Raw genomic sequence first — 17,673 nt, 5'->3', positions numbered from 1 at the left:
GCTGTATTAAACATACGGGGTAATGTTTATAATTACAATAAGGCCTTAGACGAGGCTGCAATCTAAAAAGTAAGGTACAAAAAAGCCTTACACAAGCACATAATCCTATCTAAACACTATGTCTTAAATGATTATGTAAACATCATGAGCTAAAGCAAAACATACACTCTTCTGATGTCGTTATCACTGGGCCGTACAGTATGATGATATTATAGCAGGTACATTAGAGGCGGGCCCATATGGAGCATCGTCCGATACTCCATTTGCACTCCTGTAAAGTATATAATAAATTCAAATATATATATACCTGACAGCCACGCGCACTGAGCTCTCATCATGTCCCGCAGACATGATCCCGTTCAGGACACACGGGATAAATATAGATGATTTTCCTTCTCTTGATCGGCTTAAGCAGCAGACAAACACAAAGCGTCTCTCAGGGCGTCTATTCTGCCATTATGCAGCTCGAATTATCCACACCGCTGCTTTATCGCCATTAAGATGATAAAAACATTAAACAAAACATTTGACAATCGGCGCAGCACTAAACGATGACTGACTGATCCAGCATACACGTTATTCGCCCTGAGGAGAGACTCTCCCCCAGAGCGTGACGTCACAGTGTCACGCCCGCCTCACGGCACGTTAGGCCACGCCCCTCTATACAGAGACAACAAAGGTGACTGAATGACTCCTGTTTGAAGAGGGCTTAAAAACTAATTTGTTCAGTATTTAAGACTAAATCGTTAGGTTCCTTATTATTATGATTAAAATGATTGTGTAATTAGGTGTTCTTAAATAATATTACCAAAAAAATGTTTAAATATGGAGGCACAGTACGGACAAAATAAACAATTCAAACTAGATATTATACACTAATTGAACAACAAAAAAACAATAAATTGAAAAACACAGAAATGTGAGCATGAACAGATACTTACACATTTAAAAAAAAAAATTGTATTATACTTTATTTATTGCAACTTTCCGTTATTTATTGATTCGTTTTAATACTGTCACGCACACTGCATCGATTCATATAAAGTAAAAACTTGTATAGAGCGCCTCCATCTGGACAATTTGCGGTAACTGCATCCAACATTGGCTCATGTCGAAGGCAGACACATACTTTAGGAAATATATAATACAGATATAAATGCAGACAGAGATAGATCACAACTAAATCATAGTCTGTCACTTAATTTTGTTTACAGGCTGTTTTTCCATTTTATTGATTGTTACACACTTGACAGTCAAGTCTCATTCACATATAATTAAGTATACATAGTGTATATTTCCATTAAACTCCAAAACTGTTTGAAAACAACCTGACAAGCATGAATTCAAGTTAAAGTTATGTTTTTGTTTGGTTAAGTTTGTGTGTTTAGATTACAGTACAATTACTTCTATAACTCAAAATGTTTAGCCCCCCCCCCCCAAAAGTCCCAATAAACCTTATACCTATAGGACAGCGCCTTCCATACATAATAATAAGTAATAAGGGATATTAAAGAGTATTAAAAGTATTAACATTTCTGGGATGATTGCAAAAGCAATTCGCTGATAGTATAAAAGTCTTTCTCAAGCTGCCAACCAGAAGTACGGCTTAAAAATAAACTACCCTGCTAAAATAAAACTACAAATGTACTAAAATGAAATTACAACAGTGTATTACTAATACACTTAACACAAAAACATATCAGAGCTATGTTTGACAAAATTCACAGTATATCAGTCTGAAAAGACTAATGTGTACAATACATTGCCAAATAAATAATACAACCTAACATGGGATAGCAAACCAAATACAGAACCAAATTACTAATATGGTCTTAGTTTAGTCACGTGACTCTGGATGTACATCACACATTCTCTGTTCGTTTGTCTTGCTCCGTTTGTGGACACCATCTGCTGTGTCCTGTGGAGTCGGTGTATGTATTCAGCATATTGTGTTTGTTCAGAAGACTAGAAACAATAACCTATTGATATCTTTTCTCTCTATCTCTTTCAGTAGCTTATTGTTTAAAAGATTGTTTTGTGAATGTCCTACATTATTAAAATGATACAAAACATTTGTTTCCACAGGATTTTCCAGGTAAACCATATATAACACGTTCAAAGTAATAAAACATAAAAAATATGAAAAGGCAACAACATTTTCTCAGTTATAACACTTAAAGGTATCTACCTAAGTGAATTAATTCAAAAGAAACAATGTCAATTTGAACTACAGTACATTTGCTATTACACAAGGTTTAATAAAGTGCTAACAATGACAAATAAAACAAAAACAAGTTAAAAGTTCTATATGTTTTACAGTTAATCATAAAGAAACAAACATTCAACTATCGTTTATACACTTAGAATATTAAAATCAATGTTAAAACTTGAAAAGTACTGAAACGTGTGCGTTCCTGTACATCGATCACTTTTCTCTCACTCCTCATCCCTGTGTTCTGTTGTCTTTAGGACCGAATCTTCACCCAAGATCTTACATAGTTCATTAAGTCTGTGCTGCATTTTAGGAATGCCGGCGAGCTGAGACTCTAATCGCTGTTTCTCCTCTGTCAGAGAGAGTCGTGTGGCCGTATCCAGCTGCTCGAAACGCCAGCCGACCTCCCCATCAAACTGCAGCAGGTGCGTGTGATATTTCCTGTGGACATGGGCACAAATAACATTAAACTAGATGTTTATTTACAGTATAAAGTAGGGCTGGGCATAGATTCATCTAGATTAATCCCATACAAAATAAAAGTAATTTTTTTGCCTAATATATGAGTTTGTGCTGTGTGTAAATATTATGTATATTTAAACACACACACATACATATGTACATTTAAGAAATGTTTTATTTATATAGTGTTTTTTATTAATATAGAATATATAAAAAAATAAATATTTATATTTCTTAAATACATACATGAATGTGTGTGCATATATATATATATATATATATATATATATATATATATATATATATATATATATATATATATATATATATATATTTATATATACACATAATAATTATAAACAGCACAAACTCATATGTTATAAAAACAATTTATTTTATTTTGTATGAGATTAATCTACATTAATCTATGCCCAGCACTAGTATAAAGTCAATTCTCATAAATTTAAAAACATGTCCCAGCAGCATCAAATGAATGCTTATTTTACTAACATGACAAACGGAAAGTGTTGCATAATGTTTTGTATTAAATAGTGTATCTATTGTTGAAAAAAAATCTTAAACAATTTCAAACCTTTTATAATTTATCCTTTCGTTTGGTTTGATTTTTTAACTATATAATGAAAAAAAAACATTCATATTAAGTATACAAATACTTTTTTGGCCATTTTGGACCATTCAACGACTATAAAACAAACAAATTCTCTTCTAACACTTGTTACTATTCAATGTTTCTTCAATAATGAAACCTTTACTGTCAGGAGAGCAAAGTTACGTTTCTCACCAGAGAGAGGGTCTATGAGTAATAGACAACAGAGAGATCCCAGCATCCTTTGCAGCTTGGAATATTTTACCCTCTACATCAATGCTGACAGCACTGGTGCACTCGTCCAGCAGTGCATACTTGGGCCTAAAGAGAGCCAGAAATGTTAAGCACATTTTCCACATAAAGTACCTGTATGAACGAAAAAATGTATACTGTGGACCTAAGATGTCTTACTTGTGGTAAAACATGCGTGCCATCCCCATACGCTGCTTCTCTCCTCCTGAAAGTACATCTTTCCAGTCAAGCTCAGCATCCCAACCTGAAAATGTATCCCAGAGTTAAATGTTATTGATTTACACTGAATAAACTGTATTTTTGCTTTTTTATTAGATGGACATTAGCATTACTCACTGTAAAAGTGTAAAAAAGTTAACTGTAATCTAAACCATTACTTTTTTAATCGTAATCTGTAATTAATTATTTTCAGACCATTGTGTTCTTATCAAATATATGTCTTTATATATTATTAGAAAAATAGTGAATGCTGAATGGCAAATCCTTCACACTAAAAAAATGCTGGAATATTTTTAACCCATTGTTGGGTCAAAAAGGTGACGAACCCAACCTGCTGGGTTTTAATTTAACAAATCCTGGATTGTTTTAACCCAACATGCTGGGTTATTTTAACCCATTTTTGGGTCAAATATAAACATTTTCTAGGTTAATTTAACCCAACAGCTGGGGTTTGTCCCTTTTTGACCCAACACTGGGTTGAAAATAGCCCAGCATTTTTCCATGCATTTAGTCATTCTTTAATACACATTTGGGATTACGCCAATAAGGCCATGTCAGAAACATTCCCAGCAAATTTGTGCTGAAAGCAATTTGCACAGTACAATGCCCCATTATGCACATAGGTTGTGGAGCATGCAACACAGTATAGTGACCTGGCATACTTCACTGGGACTGTGCAGCATTGCTGACCTTTATAATCTAGGCTCTTTAAAATAAAAAAGTGTGCTTGACTCCCTAACATATTTGGTACTTTGCCTAGTTATAATGCACTTCTCATTGTTGTTGTTGTTTTTTACTGCTGCCGTGATCAATAGAACTACAAAAGATACAAAAACATTATTCCTAAATGTTCCTTTCCATCAAATAGCATGGTCCTGACTTATATTAATTTACCATTGGAATGCCAGTCAATTTCCATACCCCCATTTATTATGATAAAAAGTAAATTCTTATATATATCATGGTTATTCTTGTTTATGTAGCTTTTCAATGCTTTCAGAATTCTTTATTCAGTCATTCATCAGTATAAAATGCCTGCCAGAATTCACTAATGTATTGCATTCTATATTAACTTTATTCATTTCATTTATTCATGGACCAAGAAAAGACTGAAGTGTGGGAATGTTGGTCACTTGCCAAGCAAAAGTTACACATACGTACCTCCCTCCCGGGTAACAATATGGTTTAGATTGACAATGTCCAAGATAACTTCCAGGTCTTTATCTCTGTAACCCTTTTCATGCATGTCGTTCAGAGAGTCTGGGTAGATGACTTGGTCCCGTAATGTTCCGATGGACATATACGGCCTAAGGAGATGGATAGGAAAGGATGTAAGTGTGCTACATTCACAAGGTTTGAATTTTTATTTTAAGTATCTAAGTGTAAAGCAATTGATAAAAATGCAAAATTTATGCTACAGCATTGTATTATTTCCTTTTTACGGTTTTATCTAAAACAACTTACAATGTATTCAAGTTATAAATTTTCATCAGTATGTGTGTTCCCAGAAAATCAAACTTTTGACCTTTTGCACAGCTGACGCAATGCTCTACCAATTGAGCTACTGTCCAGGAAAACAAATGTATTTCCCAAAAATGCACTTTCATGAAAATATTTTTTCAAGATGATTTATATTCTTATATTTCAGAGACAAAGAAGAACAAAGATTGCATTGCATCAGTGTCCGTTGGTGCTCACAGCAAATAAAGAGGTAACAAACCTTGTGTTTTAACAACTATAATACTATAATATAATGTAAGTTTTGTAATAAGTAAAAAAAAACATAGTTTGCCAGTGATGGTCTAACCAACAGGGACAGCTAAAAAGATCATAGCTGATCTGGTGTCTCTCAATTTCTCTCGCATCAGCCTTAGTATAAAATATTAACTGCCTTCCTGGGCTCTGGCTGCGATGGCACCTGCGGGAATCTGTAAATATTTCACAACTGAGTACTCTGGTTTCTGTAGCTCAGCAGTTCATCGAGCTTTAGTTACGTTATAGCTCTTTTGGTTACAGCTTTTTTGCACAGGTCAAATACTGAGGGCACAATATATGCAAGCTAGACACCATATTAAGGCACACAATAGTTGCCAAAAGACTGGCGACAACTTTAATAGTCTTTGTTTAAGCAAAATCCATTGCTGTGACCTCAGTGCAAGCAGGGTTCCTACACGTTTCTTCAAGTTAAATTCAAGACCTTTTTAAGACCATTTGTATAAAAAATTAATACCCATTTCACGTCCCTACCAGCAAAGAAAAACTAAAATACTTAAACTTGTGTTCATTTATTTTTCCGATGTGAAATGGGTAAAAAGATGATAAGCCAAGCAAGTGTGAAAAAAATTTTTCAGTAGGCCACAAGAAAGTTTGCCAAACAATGTTAAGTTGTTAAGGAATTTCTGAGAGTTTCTTTGATTTTTCCCGCTTCTCATTTGCCTGTTGCTGTGTTGTGTTGCAGTCTATGGTTGTGGTGATCTTCATTTACTGAAGGCATCACGTGTTCGCAGTATTTTGTACTGTGACCCGGGACTGTGTTGCGTTCTCAATTATTGGATCCGCCACTCTTTATTTATACTACTTTATTAAACAAACAGAGATGCAAACACATGTATGTTCAAAAAAGAGAAAGGTAATCTAAGCCCTCACACCCAGGCAAATATCCAGATACTTAGGCTACATTGCCACAGACCCCTGCCATCCCTACCAACCTAGGTATATACTGTAGAGAAAAATGAAATTCGAAAATCAAAAGACGCCGACATTAATTTGGAATATTCAATTTCATTTTTTATGTTAAACCAAAACTCTTTTTGAACTATCTAGCACTTCTTCTTGCTTTACTCCTTCTTCCTCTTCTTCCTGGCCACCTCCTGCAACGTATCCAGGGCATTCCATCTGGCTGCATTCATTTATATTAATTTCACATTATATTTCATAAATCCAACCATAAATGAACAAAGCTGACAATGTTTGTCAAAGCATCACAAAACACTTTACTGTTTTTGCACTGACATATCAAGCAATACTTGTGTAGATGACCCGTTTTATCAAACTCTTTTGAATACAATAATATGTATAGTATATTAATGATAGAAAGTGCAGGTCTAGAGATTATAAATGTAATCGGTGTGTTATGGTTTATGTAGTTTTCTTTCCTTTTTTAGATAGAGCAGAAGCAGTAAAAGTGCCTCTTTTAATTCCTCTCTTGCAGATTAAAAGAGCTTAATCCACTTATTATTTTAGATTCAAAAGTCTACTTGCTGTCCCAGTGACTGGTGACTTTATATTATAGCTTTGCGTTTTTTATATCTAGAGTCAGCTTGAGGTTTGCTCGTGCAATGGGCTTAATTAACATTCACATTGCTTTTTTGCTAACATCTTTGTGATCTTTGAGCAAACTTTTTAGATATAAAAAGATGGTTCATTAATAATAATATTATTAAACAAAGGGACGGAGAAAGAAAGTGCAGCGCGTGGTCGTGACTTTCAAACCAAGCCAGTTGTTATCGCAATAGAAACGGAGGCACGCAGCTTGAAACTGCACATGAACATTAGCGCTGACTGACTCTGATCACGGCCGTTTTCCTATCGACTCGGGTTTTACACATAATGTTAATCGGACCCGGTCCTCCGTGAAAACCTCTATGCATACAACCCTGCTCAAGTTCAGAAACATGTGACGCTGAACTCGCTTCATGTCGCACCCAATTCATCGAGAAACAGAGAGCATGTGAACGTACAGCAGACTCATCGGGAGAGACACGATGTGCTCGCAACCAAAATGCCATTAATAATAAAAAGGCGCAGGCGCCGAAAAGCGATGTGTTTGCATCCCTGATTTAATCAAAATGTGGTTGACAAAGAAACTTTTAAGGAAAAATACAATATAGAGAAGTTACATACAGCACAATTTTTAAGACCCAGACATCAAAATTTAAGACTTTTTAAAGTCTTTTTAAGGTATTATTTCCAAATTCATAAATTCAATGCTTTTAAGGCTTTTTAAGACCCCGCGGGAACCCTGGCAAGTAAGACAGGCTTGTAGGCCTCCTTGCTCGTACACACTTTTTCAGTTCTGCACACAGATTTTCAATTGGATTAAGGTCCAGGCTTTGTGGTGGCCATTCTAAAACCATGACTTTGTTATCCTTAAGCAATTTTGCCACAATATTTGAAGAATGCTTTGGCCTATTTGAAAGACACATTTGTGCCCAAGCTTTTACTTCTTGGCTAATGTCTTCAGATGCGGATATAATATATCCACATAAATTTCCCTCATCATAATGCCATCTATTCTGTGAAATGCTCCAGTCGCTCCATTAGCACCCCGTGCTTCACGGTTGTTAAGGTGCTCTTTGGGTGAAAAGCGTTCCCCTTATTATGATGGTCATTATGGCCAAACATGTCTAATTTTGTTTCATCAGACCAAATAACATTCCTCTAGGAACTAAAATATTTGTCTCCATGTGTAGTTGCAAACTGTAATATTGCTTTTTAGTGGCAGGTTTGGAGCATTGGCTTCTTCCTTGCTAAATAGCCTTTTAGGTCATGACGGTACAGGACACGTTTTACTATTGAGATAATTTTTTTCCTCTTTCCTCTAGCATCTTTAAAAGGTTTCTTGCTGTTGTTTAAAGATTGATATTCACCTTTCGCACCAATGTACGTTCATCTAGGACTGAGAATGATTCTCCTTCTGGAAAGGGATGATGTTTATGTGGCCATGCATTGTTTGTACTTGCGTACTATTGTTCTTGCGAACAGATGAGGCAATACCTCCAATTAATTCAAATTATGCTAATAAGCCTATCAAATACTTTTGGGGCTATGCCAACATTTCCTGGAAGCTGTTCCAGAAAGCTGTTAAAGGCACAGTGAACTTGGGATATGTAAACTTCTGACCAATGGAAATTGTGATATGATGAAAGATAATTGAAATATTTTTTTTAAGTAAGTGTCCTAAACCTACATTTTGTTAATATCTCCATGGTGGTCGAAAAATGAGTTTATATACTCTGAAGGACACCGGCCCTCCAGAACGAAGTTGCCCATCCCTGACCTAAAGTGTCCAGCAGGATTTACATGTTACTGTCATCTTTTACAATTGTTAATTTCCTAAGGATGCTGCCTATGTAGAACAACAAAAAAGTAGCTCACTAGGGTTTAAAACACAGCGTGTGAGTTTTGTGTATGAGTGTACAGTAAGTGTACACTGTGATCCCAGTGATCCCATGAAAAAGTGTTGTTGCACATACCTCTGTGGGATATAAAACATGTGCTCAGGTGAAGGTTTGTAAAGCAGGCCGCCGTACACAGGCCAAAGACCACTGAGGATCCGGAACAGAGAGCTTTTCCCACATCCATTTGGCCCTGTGATTAGCAAATGCATCCCTTCCTCTACCTGTACACAAGATCCAGTTAAATCAGATCAATACAGTTGTCAAACTAGATTTTTTAAATTTATTTTTATTAAATGTGAGTGGTGCTTGTGCATGCAAATCTCAGCGGCATAATGCTAGAGTGTTGTGGATGGGTGCCAGGGCATTACTTTGCGTACACCAAAAATTCATTGTGAATTTGAAATGACAAATACAAATGAAATATTCTTTCACATACAATATGAAGAAAAAATAGAATTTTGGCATACTTGGTATTTAAAAAAATGACTAAACTTTGATAGGTGACTTTTCAAAAACAAGAGTCTGATCACATAAAGAAAGAAATAGCTCATCTGATCGTAAAAAGTTGGATGATTTAAGGTACACCACACAAGATGAGTTACTGTATTAGCAGAAATGTTCTAACCTTAAAGGCGGGGTGCATGATTTTTTTTAAAACACTTTGGAAAAGTGAGTCGGGCAGGGTACCAAAACACACTTGTAGCCAATCAGCAGTAAGGGGCCTGTCTACTAACCAACATCATTGCCTGGGTTGTGTATGTGTGGGGTGGGTACATCAAAAGAAGGTCCAGATTCTATTGGGGTAGGGGCGTGTTTGTTTAGGTGATTTCAAATGTCAACATTGTCTTTCAGAGATCATATTCCCCGCCTTTATGTATGAGTTACACTTATAAAGATGCTTGTTTTAACAGCACCGCTAATACCAGCTTACTATGATTAAGTCAGTAGTGTGAAACCCAATATAACTGTATTAAAGATGGATGCAATGCAATATACATATTATCAGTGGTTGATAAAGACCTTACATAATGAACTGCATTGTTTTTATTACCCTGAATGAGCCTTTTAACCTACATGCACCACTTGTTTGATGATATTGTTTTGTTTACTCACCTTAAAATTCAGGCTGGATACGACCACATCCCCATTAGGAGTGATTATAGGCACATTTTCACAGACAATACCTTTATCCACATCAATCACTTTGCCTACAGAGGGAACAGGTACAAGTTTATCAGGCAGAATTCTAGAACACGGAAACAATCTTTTAAGGAACACTTAAAAACATTTCCTTTTAAAAAAGCTTTCTATTAAAATGTATTTTATATTTTAATTCTTGACCCAAATTGCTGTTTTAGACAATTACAATCTAGCACTTTGAGATTGCTCATTATAAAGTGCAATACAAATAAAATTGACTATTATTATTATAGGGAGCAAAACAGTTCATTTGGCTTAATGTATTGTGATGGACCATACTTGAATGCTTGTATTTATACGTGAATGTATTTAAATAAGACAGACAGTGCATGTAGTAAAAAAGCTTCTTTATATTCATTAGACCTTTGATCTCCATAGGACCGTCAATGTGCATCTCAGGTTGGTCCCCACTTATCACTTCCCCTGCTGTCGTGACAGCGGACGAACGTTTGTATATTCCCCTCTGAACTTCGTCAAACACCAAGAACATGTTGTGTACCCGTGCTGTGTAACCAGCCAATTCTGTGACCTGTAGAAAACATTAAAGGTTGGTACAGTATGACCCAATAACAAGGTTTAGTTTAAGATAACATAGCTAAGCTGTGCCGTTAGATTCAGGGTCAGTGACCATACTTGGAAAAAAATGCTAGGTTGTTTTAAAGTCGCCATGAAATTAAAAAGAAAATTCATTTAAATGCATTCAGCATAAGTTCATTTAAACCCAACAGTTGGGTTTGTCCATATTTTAGCCAACCATGGGTTGAAAAAACAAAGCATTTTTGGAGTATTAATGTAAACATTTCACCAAATTTCTGCATCTAAAATAAGAGGCCTGCCTCAAAACATAAAAAAAAAGAAATGCTAATGCTAAACCCATTGTTCGACGTTAATACTGCCCTACAAAGCCCAAGCGCAGTAACTACGCATTTGGTCAAAACTGAGTTAAGGGTTAAAATAGGCTTTGTGAGATCTGTTGTGTCTTGTGACGAAGTCTCCTGGTTCAATTTTGTCCCATTTCAGAGAAACGTGTTTGCCAAAATTCCAGTAACATGTTTGAAAGGCTGGTGTAAAAAACTTTAAGGGCATTTTTCTAGGTTTCAGTGTTTGCATAGCTACTGCACTTTGCCCTTGTAGGGCAGAATATATCAATCCTTTCCTTAGCATGGGTCAGAATGCTTAATCTGATTCAAAGCACGTGTTAGGAAGTGTTTAGCAAGTGTTTTTCATGGTTTAGGCAGACATACCACATCAAAAGAGCCTTAGTAAGAGACATTGTCCTTCCTCTGGGAACTAAGTAGAGTCAATACTCACAGTGAATACAATATTCACAGCAAGACTTGTAAACTGACTTTTCAAGGGGTCAGTGATCCTTAACTTATCAATTTTGGCATAATAAAAAACACGATAAGGAATTGTATTTCAAATTGTACTAGTGAGTCTAGCAACCACCCAGAACACCAATTTGTTTTCCTAAAATTTAAAAACAAATGCCTGGATAATTTATTTACTATATATGTGTATGTGGTATATCAGAAAAGAATTCATTCATAATGATCATCACTACACGATATGTAAAACATTAGTTTGAAATAGCATGTTGTCATCTGTAACATAGTTCCAAATTATTCTCGCTGTTCAACAGATGGTGGATTATGTTGCCCAACAGGCTTAGTCAAAAGAGAGTCTGATACCAACACTGGTCACTAGCCTATGCAAAAATTCCCAGCTTTCACTGATTGTGATATCATATCCTTCATGTTTTCAGTGGAACGATTCGGCTTTTGCTGTAGCCTTCATCTGTTTTAAAGGGACTTTCCAATTTTTTGAAAATATGCTCATTTTCCAGCTCCCCCAGAGTTAAACATTTGATTCTTACTGTTTTGGAATCCATTCATCTGATCTACGAATCTAGAGCTAGCACTTTTAGCATAGCTTAGCGCAATCCATTGAATCTGATTAGACCATTAGCATCACACTAAAAATTAACCAAAAAGTTTCTATAGTTTTCCTTTTTAAAACTTGACTCTTCTGTAGTTACATTGTGTACTAAGACCGATGGAAAATTAAATGATGTGATTTTCTAGGCTATTGAAAGTAATCAAGGGGACTATTTTCAGGCAGTGCGTAATATCACTACGCCTGCTGCAGCCATGTTACATCAGCAAAGTCACTGATTATTACACCAGTTTGAGAGTATAGTTCCTAGCCATATCTTCCTAGAAAATCACAACTTTTAATTTTATGTTTAACTCTAGGGGAGCTGGAAAATGAACATATTTTCAAAAATAGTGGAGTGTCCCTTTAACAGGCCTCCAAGACAGCCAAGGGTGTGAGTATGACTTGTAAGTAGGGATCGACCGATATGGATTTTTCTGTGCCGATGCCTATAGCGATTTTTGTTTCATCAGCCTTAGCCGATGATCGATACAGGCTGCCGATTTTCTTGAGCCGATATTTGGAGCCGATACTGCTTTTGCTCACTTAATTTACATCATAAAAATGACACAATGATGATGCCAAATGTTACAAGTCTCAATTAAAAAAAATTAACATTTATTGAACTTAAAAAAAACTATATTTAACAAATAGTAAAAACAGGTGAGGGTGCTATCATGGAACCATGAACTGCACTCTCCACATTGACGAGAAACTATCAGCAAAGAATATTGATTTCTAGCACTTTACTACTACAAATATATATAGGGGTGGTTTCCCGGACAGGAATTATCTTAAACTAGAACTAGACCTTAGTTAAATTAGGAAATATAACTAGTTTTAACAACCATGCCTCACTAAAAACATTACTTGTGTCCATTTTGAGGCAAAACACAAGGCACTGATCTATTTTAAGATATGTTAAAAAGAGATGTTATTAGTTTGGACAGTTCTTGCATTTATTTTAGTCTAGGACTAGTCTAATCCCTTTCCGGGAAACCGCCCCATAGAGATGAGAAATAAAAACCCGCTTTGTGCAGCTATGATCAGCTGTGAGGCCGAGCTTTCAATGTTGTCATGGAAATGTTGGTTGTTTTTAGTCACATGATCTGCAATGTCTTGCGGCTTCCAGCACTCTGTCTGTAATAATGCCGGAAAAAATCAGCGAACATGGCAGCCACGTATCGGCCAATACACATAAAACTCGCAAATATCAGCCCGATATATCGGCGGGCCGATATATCGGTCTATCACTACTTGTAAGATAAAAATGCTACATAGGAAAGATAAAATCCCTTTGAAAGATTCTTTCTCATGATGTTCAAAGATCTTATCAAGAATAATCATAACAGGAAAAAGATTTATCCAATTATGACAATGATCTTTAAAAATGACTGCTTTATCCAAAAAGAGGCATATGCTTTCTACCTCTTTGTAAGAAGACATGATCCTTTCAATGGCATCGGCCCCTGAGGCCAGCAGATTGCGTGCAGTTGTAAAGGCCTCTGTTCTCTCACTCACCAACACTTGTGTCTGACCATCAGCAAGCTCTTCAAAAGACAAAATTGAAATGAATGACATGCAACATGTGGCAAGCAAAATGCTGTTTACATGCTTATTATATTTTACTCATCATGTAAAGCAAAATTACTGGAAAGTAATTATTATTTAAAAAAACTTATCTGTGCCAACACACTGTCAAAAAAAAAAAAAAAAATGGTCAGGTAATGCTCCGTAGCTGTCACTGGGGTGGTACTCTTTCAAAAAGTACACCTTTGCACCTAAAGAGTTCATATTAGTATGTCAAAGGTACATCAGCTAACAGAAATAAGTTTTAAGAATGTTCCTTGGAAGTATTAACGTTATGGAAAAAAAATGTTTTGCTTACTGTATGTAAATGATAGAGAAGCTTTTCGTTCTTTAATTTTGAAAACGGTTTTTATTTATTATTTCTGAATGTTCTGTAAAAATAGTTATAGAAAACACTGTTTACTTATTATGGTGATCAGTGTTTATTTTAGTTGGACTCTTGACCTTTTAACTTGTTAGTTTAATATCTGGCTCCTATAACTGTATGTGTTTAACAAACAAAGCCAATAATCAGGGCTCAACGCAAATATTTTTTTATACTGGCCCGGTCGGGCCAGTGGTTCATGTTTTTACTTGCCCTGCCAAAAATTTTACTGGCCCCGGTAAAAAATGTCAGTGTCACACATTTAAAACTAATAATTCAAGTCAAATATAATTGTTTACATATACAACAAACATGTTCCAACGAAAAAAGGCTCCCAACTTTTCTGCTTTACCTGTAAACTGACAGCAAATTGTGCAAAATATTGCATCGTTTCTTTCGTTGTGTTTTAGCCAAGTAAACGTCTGCTTACAAGATGTTAAATAATATACATTGATGAAAATATATTTTAGTGACTGAGGGTGAAGCACTGGCCCTGGGCAACCGGGCAGTCCTTTATGTTGAGCCCTGCAATAATGCAATCCCATGGGGTTGGTTGGTTAGTTACTGATGATTGAAAAGATTGTCATCTAATAACTTGATTTATTAATCCAGAGTTTACTCGCTCATCAAACATCTGTTGTGCTGCCAATGATGTGATACTACAGTATAAGATCCAGTAGTGTTATGCCAGTTTGTCATTCTGAAGGATTTCGAAACACTATGCACATAAAAAATAACCATCAAGAATTAGAGAATGAATCTCAACAATGGTGACTAAGAAAACAATTAACAGTTCATATTCATTATTTATTTATGCCACAATGCATGATGGGAGTCATGGATATGACTTGTAATATGCTGATACCCAGCATGCATTGCAGCATGAAGCTTTTCATTTGATTGTCACCATTGTTAAGATTTATATTGAATGTAACATTCCTCTAACATTCACATAACCAAGAAACGTTCTTAAAACACCTGGACATTCTTATTTTGGCATAATGTTAATGGAAACTTTGGCAATTTTAAAGGAATGTGTGTACAGATATAGTCTCTTCAGCAGTAATAACTCACAGGAAGAGTACTATTTTCTAAAACAGTAACTTAAAAATAAATGCACCTTTCTAAACGGAATACTATAACACAATAATATTAAACAATTATATATACAATATTTAACAATTATATTTATAGTAAAAAAATCCCCCAAATAGCCCCTATAATCCTTTATAAAACTCAACTCATTATTTATTCAAATACAACAGTGTACACACCCTTCAATTTTTTTGTTTGTTTATTCTATTACACAATAAATACACAACATGTTTATTGTTGTAGAATTATATATAGTAGATATTAATTATATGAATGGTTATACAGTAAGCATACAGTATTTTATGTTCATTTGTGATTCTTTCTGCGCAGCTGTGTATTCTATTGCATGCAAAAATAATTTTGGTGTTTTTTCATCATCATCAGCTCATACAGCTCGCATTGGAGAAAAATGTCACGGGCAAATGCATACATGAGTGGAAAGATGAAGCTCTTAGGAGATTTCACTCAGACACCCGTCGCCTATGGTTAAGTACACTTTAATATGCTATGTAAGTTTATTACTACCTGCTATGTATTGATACATATAACCCTGAATGTTTTGGTCCCCACCCACAATGTTCAAGCAACTTTAAGCTGTGGCTACGGCCTTGAAATACTGTATCATATCTAAAGCATACTGAATTAACATACCATTGTCAGCAAAGCCAGTGGCAGTGATAATGGGAACAGCAACCATAACCAGACCACATCCACTCCAGACATACTTCATGAGGAACTGTTCGATCATGATGTACCACAGGCGCTTGGACAGGATGAGATTCATCTGCTCTGCCAAGGTGCTATAACATTTCTGTAGCTGTCTCATCTCCACCTGCCATAAGGAAAATTATTTATGACAACAGGCTACTAAGTATTTATGAGACTTTTAAACTGCAATGGCTAGTTATTCAGGGAAATGTTGTTTAGAGAGATTGAAATGAATTGGGAAGTTTGTTGACAATGCAAAAACAGAGCAAAACTGCATAAATGTATATTATAAAAGGCTATATTCTGCATTATTTACTCACCCTATCTAATCCTTTCTTCAGTATGTGCTTTACCTCTTATTGTTCTAAATATATGCTTCTAATTTGTTAATAAATGCAAATATGCATTATTTGCTTACCTTATTTCCCCGATGCGATAGAAGCCTGTGTGTGTTATTTGTATTTTGCATAATCTTATTGTTTGCAATATAAAGTTACGGTCTTACTATGCATTTTTAACAGGTGCATGTGATACAGTATGCTCACCTTATGTCCCCTATAGAATGCTATCTCTTCTGCATTGGCTATGATCCTGGAGTGCACATATCGCAGGTATCCTTTCCTGTGCGCCTCCTCCGCAACCAGCTTACCGAACCTCGGCGAGCAGGCGCGCAGAACCTTCGCTGTGGCGAACACCACCAGGCCCGCCAGCAGAGTGGGTCCGGTCGCGTTTGCACCGCGAGATCTCGCAGTCTGTATCAACGTGTATGAAGTGAGTATCACATCCAAGATCGGTTTGGTGAGGTTCGAGTACAGATGCGCGATGGACTGCGAGAACATCATTACATCCTCGGTGAGAGACTGGTCGGGGTTTGCCAATCTCCCGTCCATGTTACTGACCTTATAATAGGTCTGATCGGTAAAATATGTCGTATATGCATGATTGACCAAACGCGTGCGAAAAGCCAGCGCGAGCTTGCACTCCAGATAACGGATCACGCTGTTCACAAACGTAGCCGGTATGGCGATCAGAAGCCATTTCATCAGTTTGATTATGAAGCTCCGCGGCTCCTTCTCTACGATGGTTTTTACTATTTTGCCATCCAAACCTGCCACATAAATAGAAAGAAACGTCCTCGAAACGAGTGCCAGTGAATGCAAACAGAGCAAACCTAATTCTTTCGTTAAAAACCTCGGAAATACGATTTTAACCAGTTCAAGAACCTGCTTGAAGAATTCCGCATTAACGCCGGGTGATTTATTAAGACCTGAAACAGTCTCCGGCGCGGACTTATGTGTAGATATCAATCCATTCTCTTGGCCAGATGCAGATGTGTTGTTCTTCGGCGTTTTGCGTTGACTTATTTGTTTGCAGATGATGGGATAAAGCGTTTTCGCCCCGTAAGCAGCGGCCGCCAGGAACACCGCTCGTTTCGCCGCAGTGCTCTGATTCCATCTCACTTTAGATGTCGCATGAAGGATGTTGCTCATTTTTTTGTCCTGGTTTTACAAAAATAAATGTTTTCCAATCTTTAGTCTATGCCGAGTTACATCCATAAGGTGCATTCAATAGAAAATATATACAGATAATTTATGGCACTGATGTTGAAACAGCACCGCTAACCAGAGAACGTTTCCGTCGTTGGGGTTTCCTCATAGGCCGCCACGCCCCCATTGCATGCTGATTGGTTGCTGCACTTGACGCGTATAACGGATCTCTATCCACATCTATTATCTATTTGTATTTCTTGTTCACTTTCTCGTGGTTTGAAGTTATTAAATTTGAATAACGTTTAATAATTTAGCAGATTATTTCATCCAAAGCGATTATTGCTTTAGATCTTTTTTTT

At 36.1% G+C, this 17,673-nt stretch overlaps 2 protein-coding genes across 4 annotated transcripts in view; both read right to left on the bottom strand.

The window, feature by feature from the left end:
• The window catches only part of LOC135760684 (kinesin-like protein KIF21A), a 77,137-nt gene extending 76,542 nt beyond the window's left edge, over nt 1-595 (bottom strand). For all 3 annotated transcript variants that reach the window (XM_065274779.2, XM_065274780.2, XM_065274781.2), the window contains exon 1: nt 308-595. In XM_065274779.2, coding sequence (XP_065130851.1) covers nt 308-351 — 44 coding nt within the window. In that variant the 5' untranslated portion in view covers nt 352-595. The remainder of the gene's footprint in view (nt 1-307) is intronic.
• Nucleotides 596-1,003: 408 nt separating this feature from the next.
• Nucleotides 1,004-17,497, bottom strand: abcd2 (ATP-binding cassette, sub-family D (ALD), member 2). The gene is made up of 10 exons (XM_065269430.2): nt 16,370-17,497; nt 15,768-15,948; nt 13,496-13,617; nt 10,496-10,661; nt 10,046-10,140; nt 9,008-9,153; nt 4,914-5,059; nt 3,693-3,777; nt 3,477-3,602; nt 1,004-2,653 (listed from the first exon to the last, which is right to left on the bottom strand). Exons 1-10 carry the CDS (start codon nt 17,312-17,314, stop codon nt 2,437-2,439), a joined length of 2,229 nt encoding a protein of 742 aa, XP_065125502.2. The 5' UTR covers nt 17,315-17,497; the 3' UTR covers nt 1,004-2,436.
• Between the last annotated feature and the right edge of the window lie 176 nt (nt 17,498-17,673).

This window comes from Paramisgurnus dabryanus, chromosome 1 (genome assembly GCF_030506205.2).
Source record: "Paramisgurnus dabryanus chromosome 1, PD_genome_1.1, whole genome shotgun sequence".
NCBI lineage: Eukaryota > Metazoa > Chordata > Actinopteri > Cypriniformes > Cobitidae > Paramisgurnus > Paramisgurnus dabryanus.
Note: the sequence above shows the minus strand (reverse complement) of the source record. Positions and strands in the feature narration are given on the sequence as shown.

Coding starts and splice junctions, on each gene's coding strand:
- abcd2 (XM_065269430.2), bottom strand. CDS start 17,314: ATGAGCAACATCCTTCATGCGACATCTAAAGTGAGATGGAATCAGAGC. Junction 10,141..10,495: donor CGGTCCTATGGAGATCAAAG/GTCTAATGAATA, acceptor TTCCCTCTGTAG/GCAAAGTGATTGATGTGGAT. Junction 3,778..4,913: donor TATTGTTACCCGGGAGGGAG/GTACGTATGTGT, acceptor ATACATTTTCAG/GTTGGGATGCTGAGCTTGAC.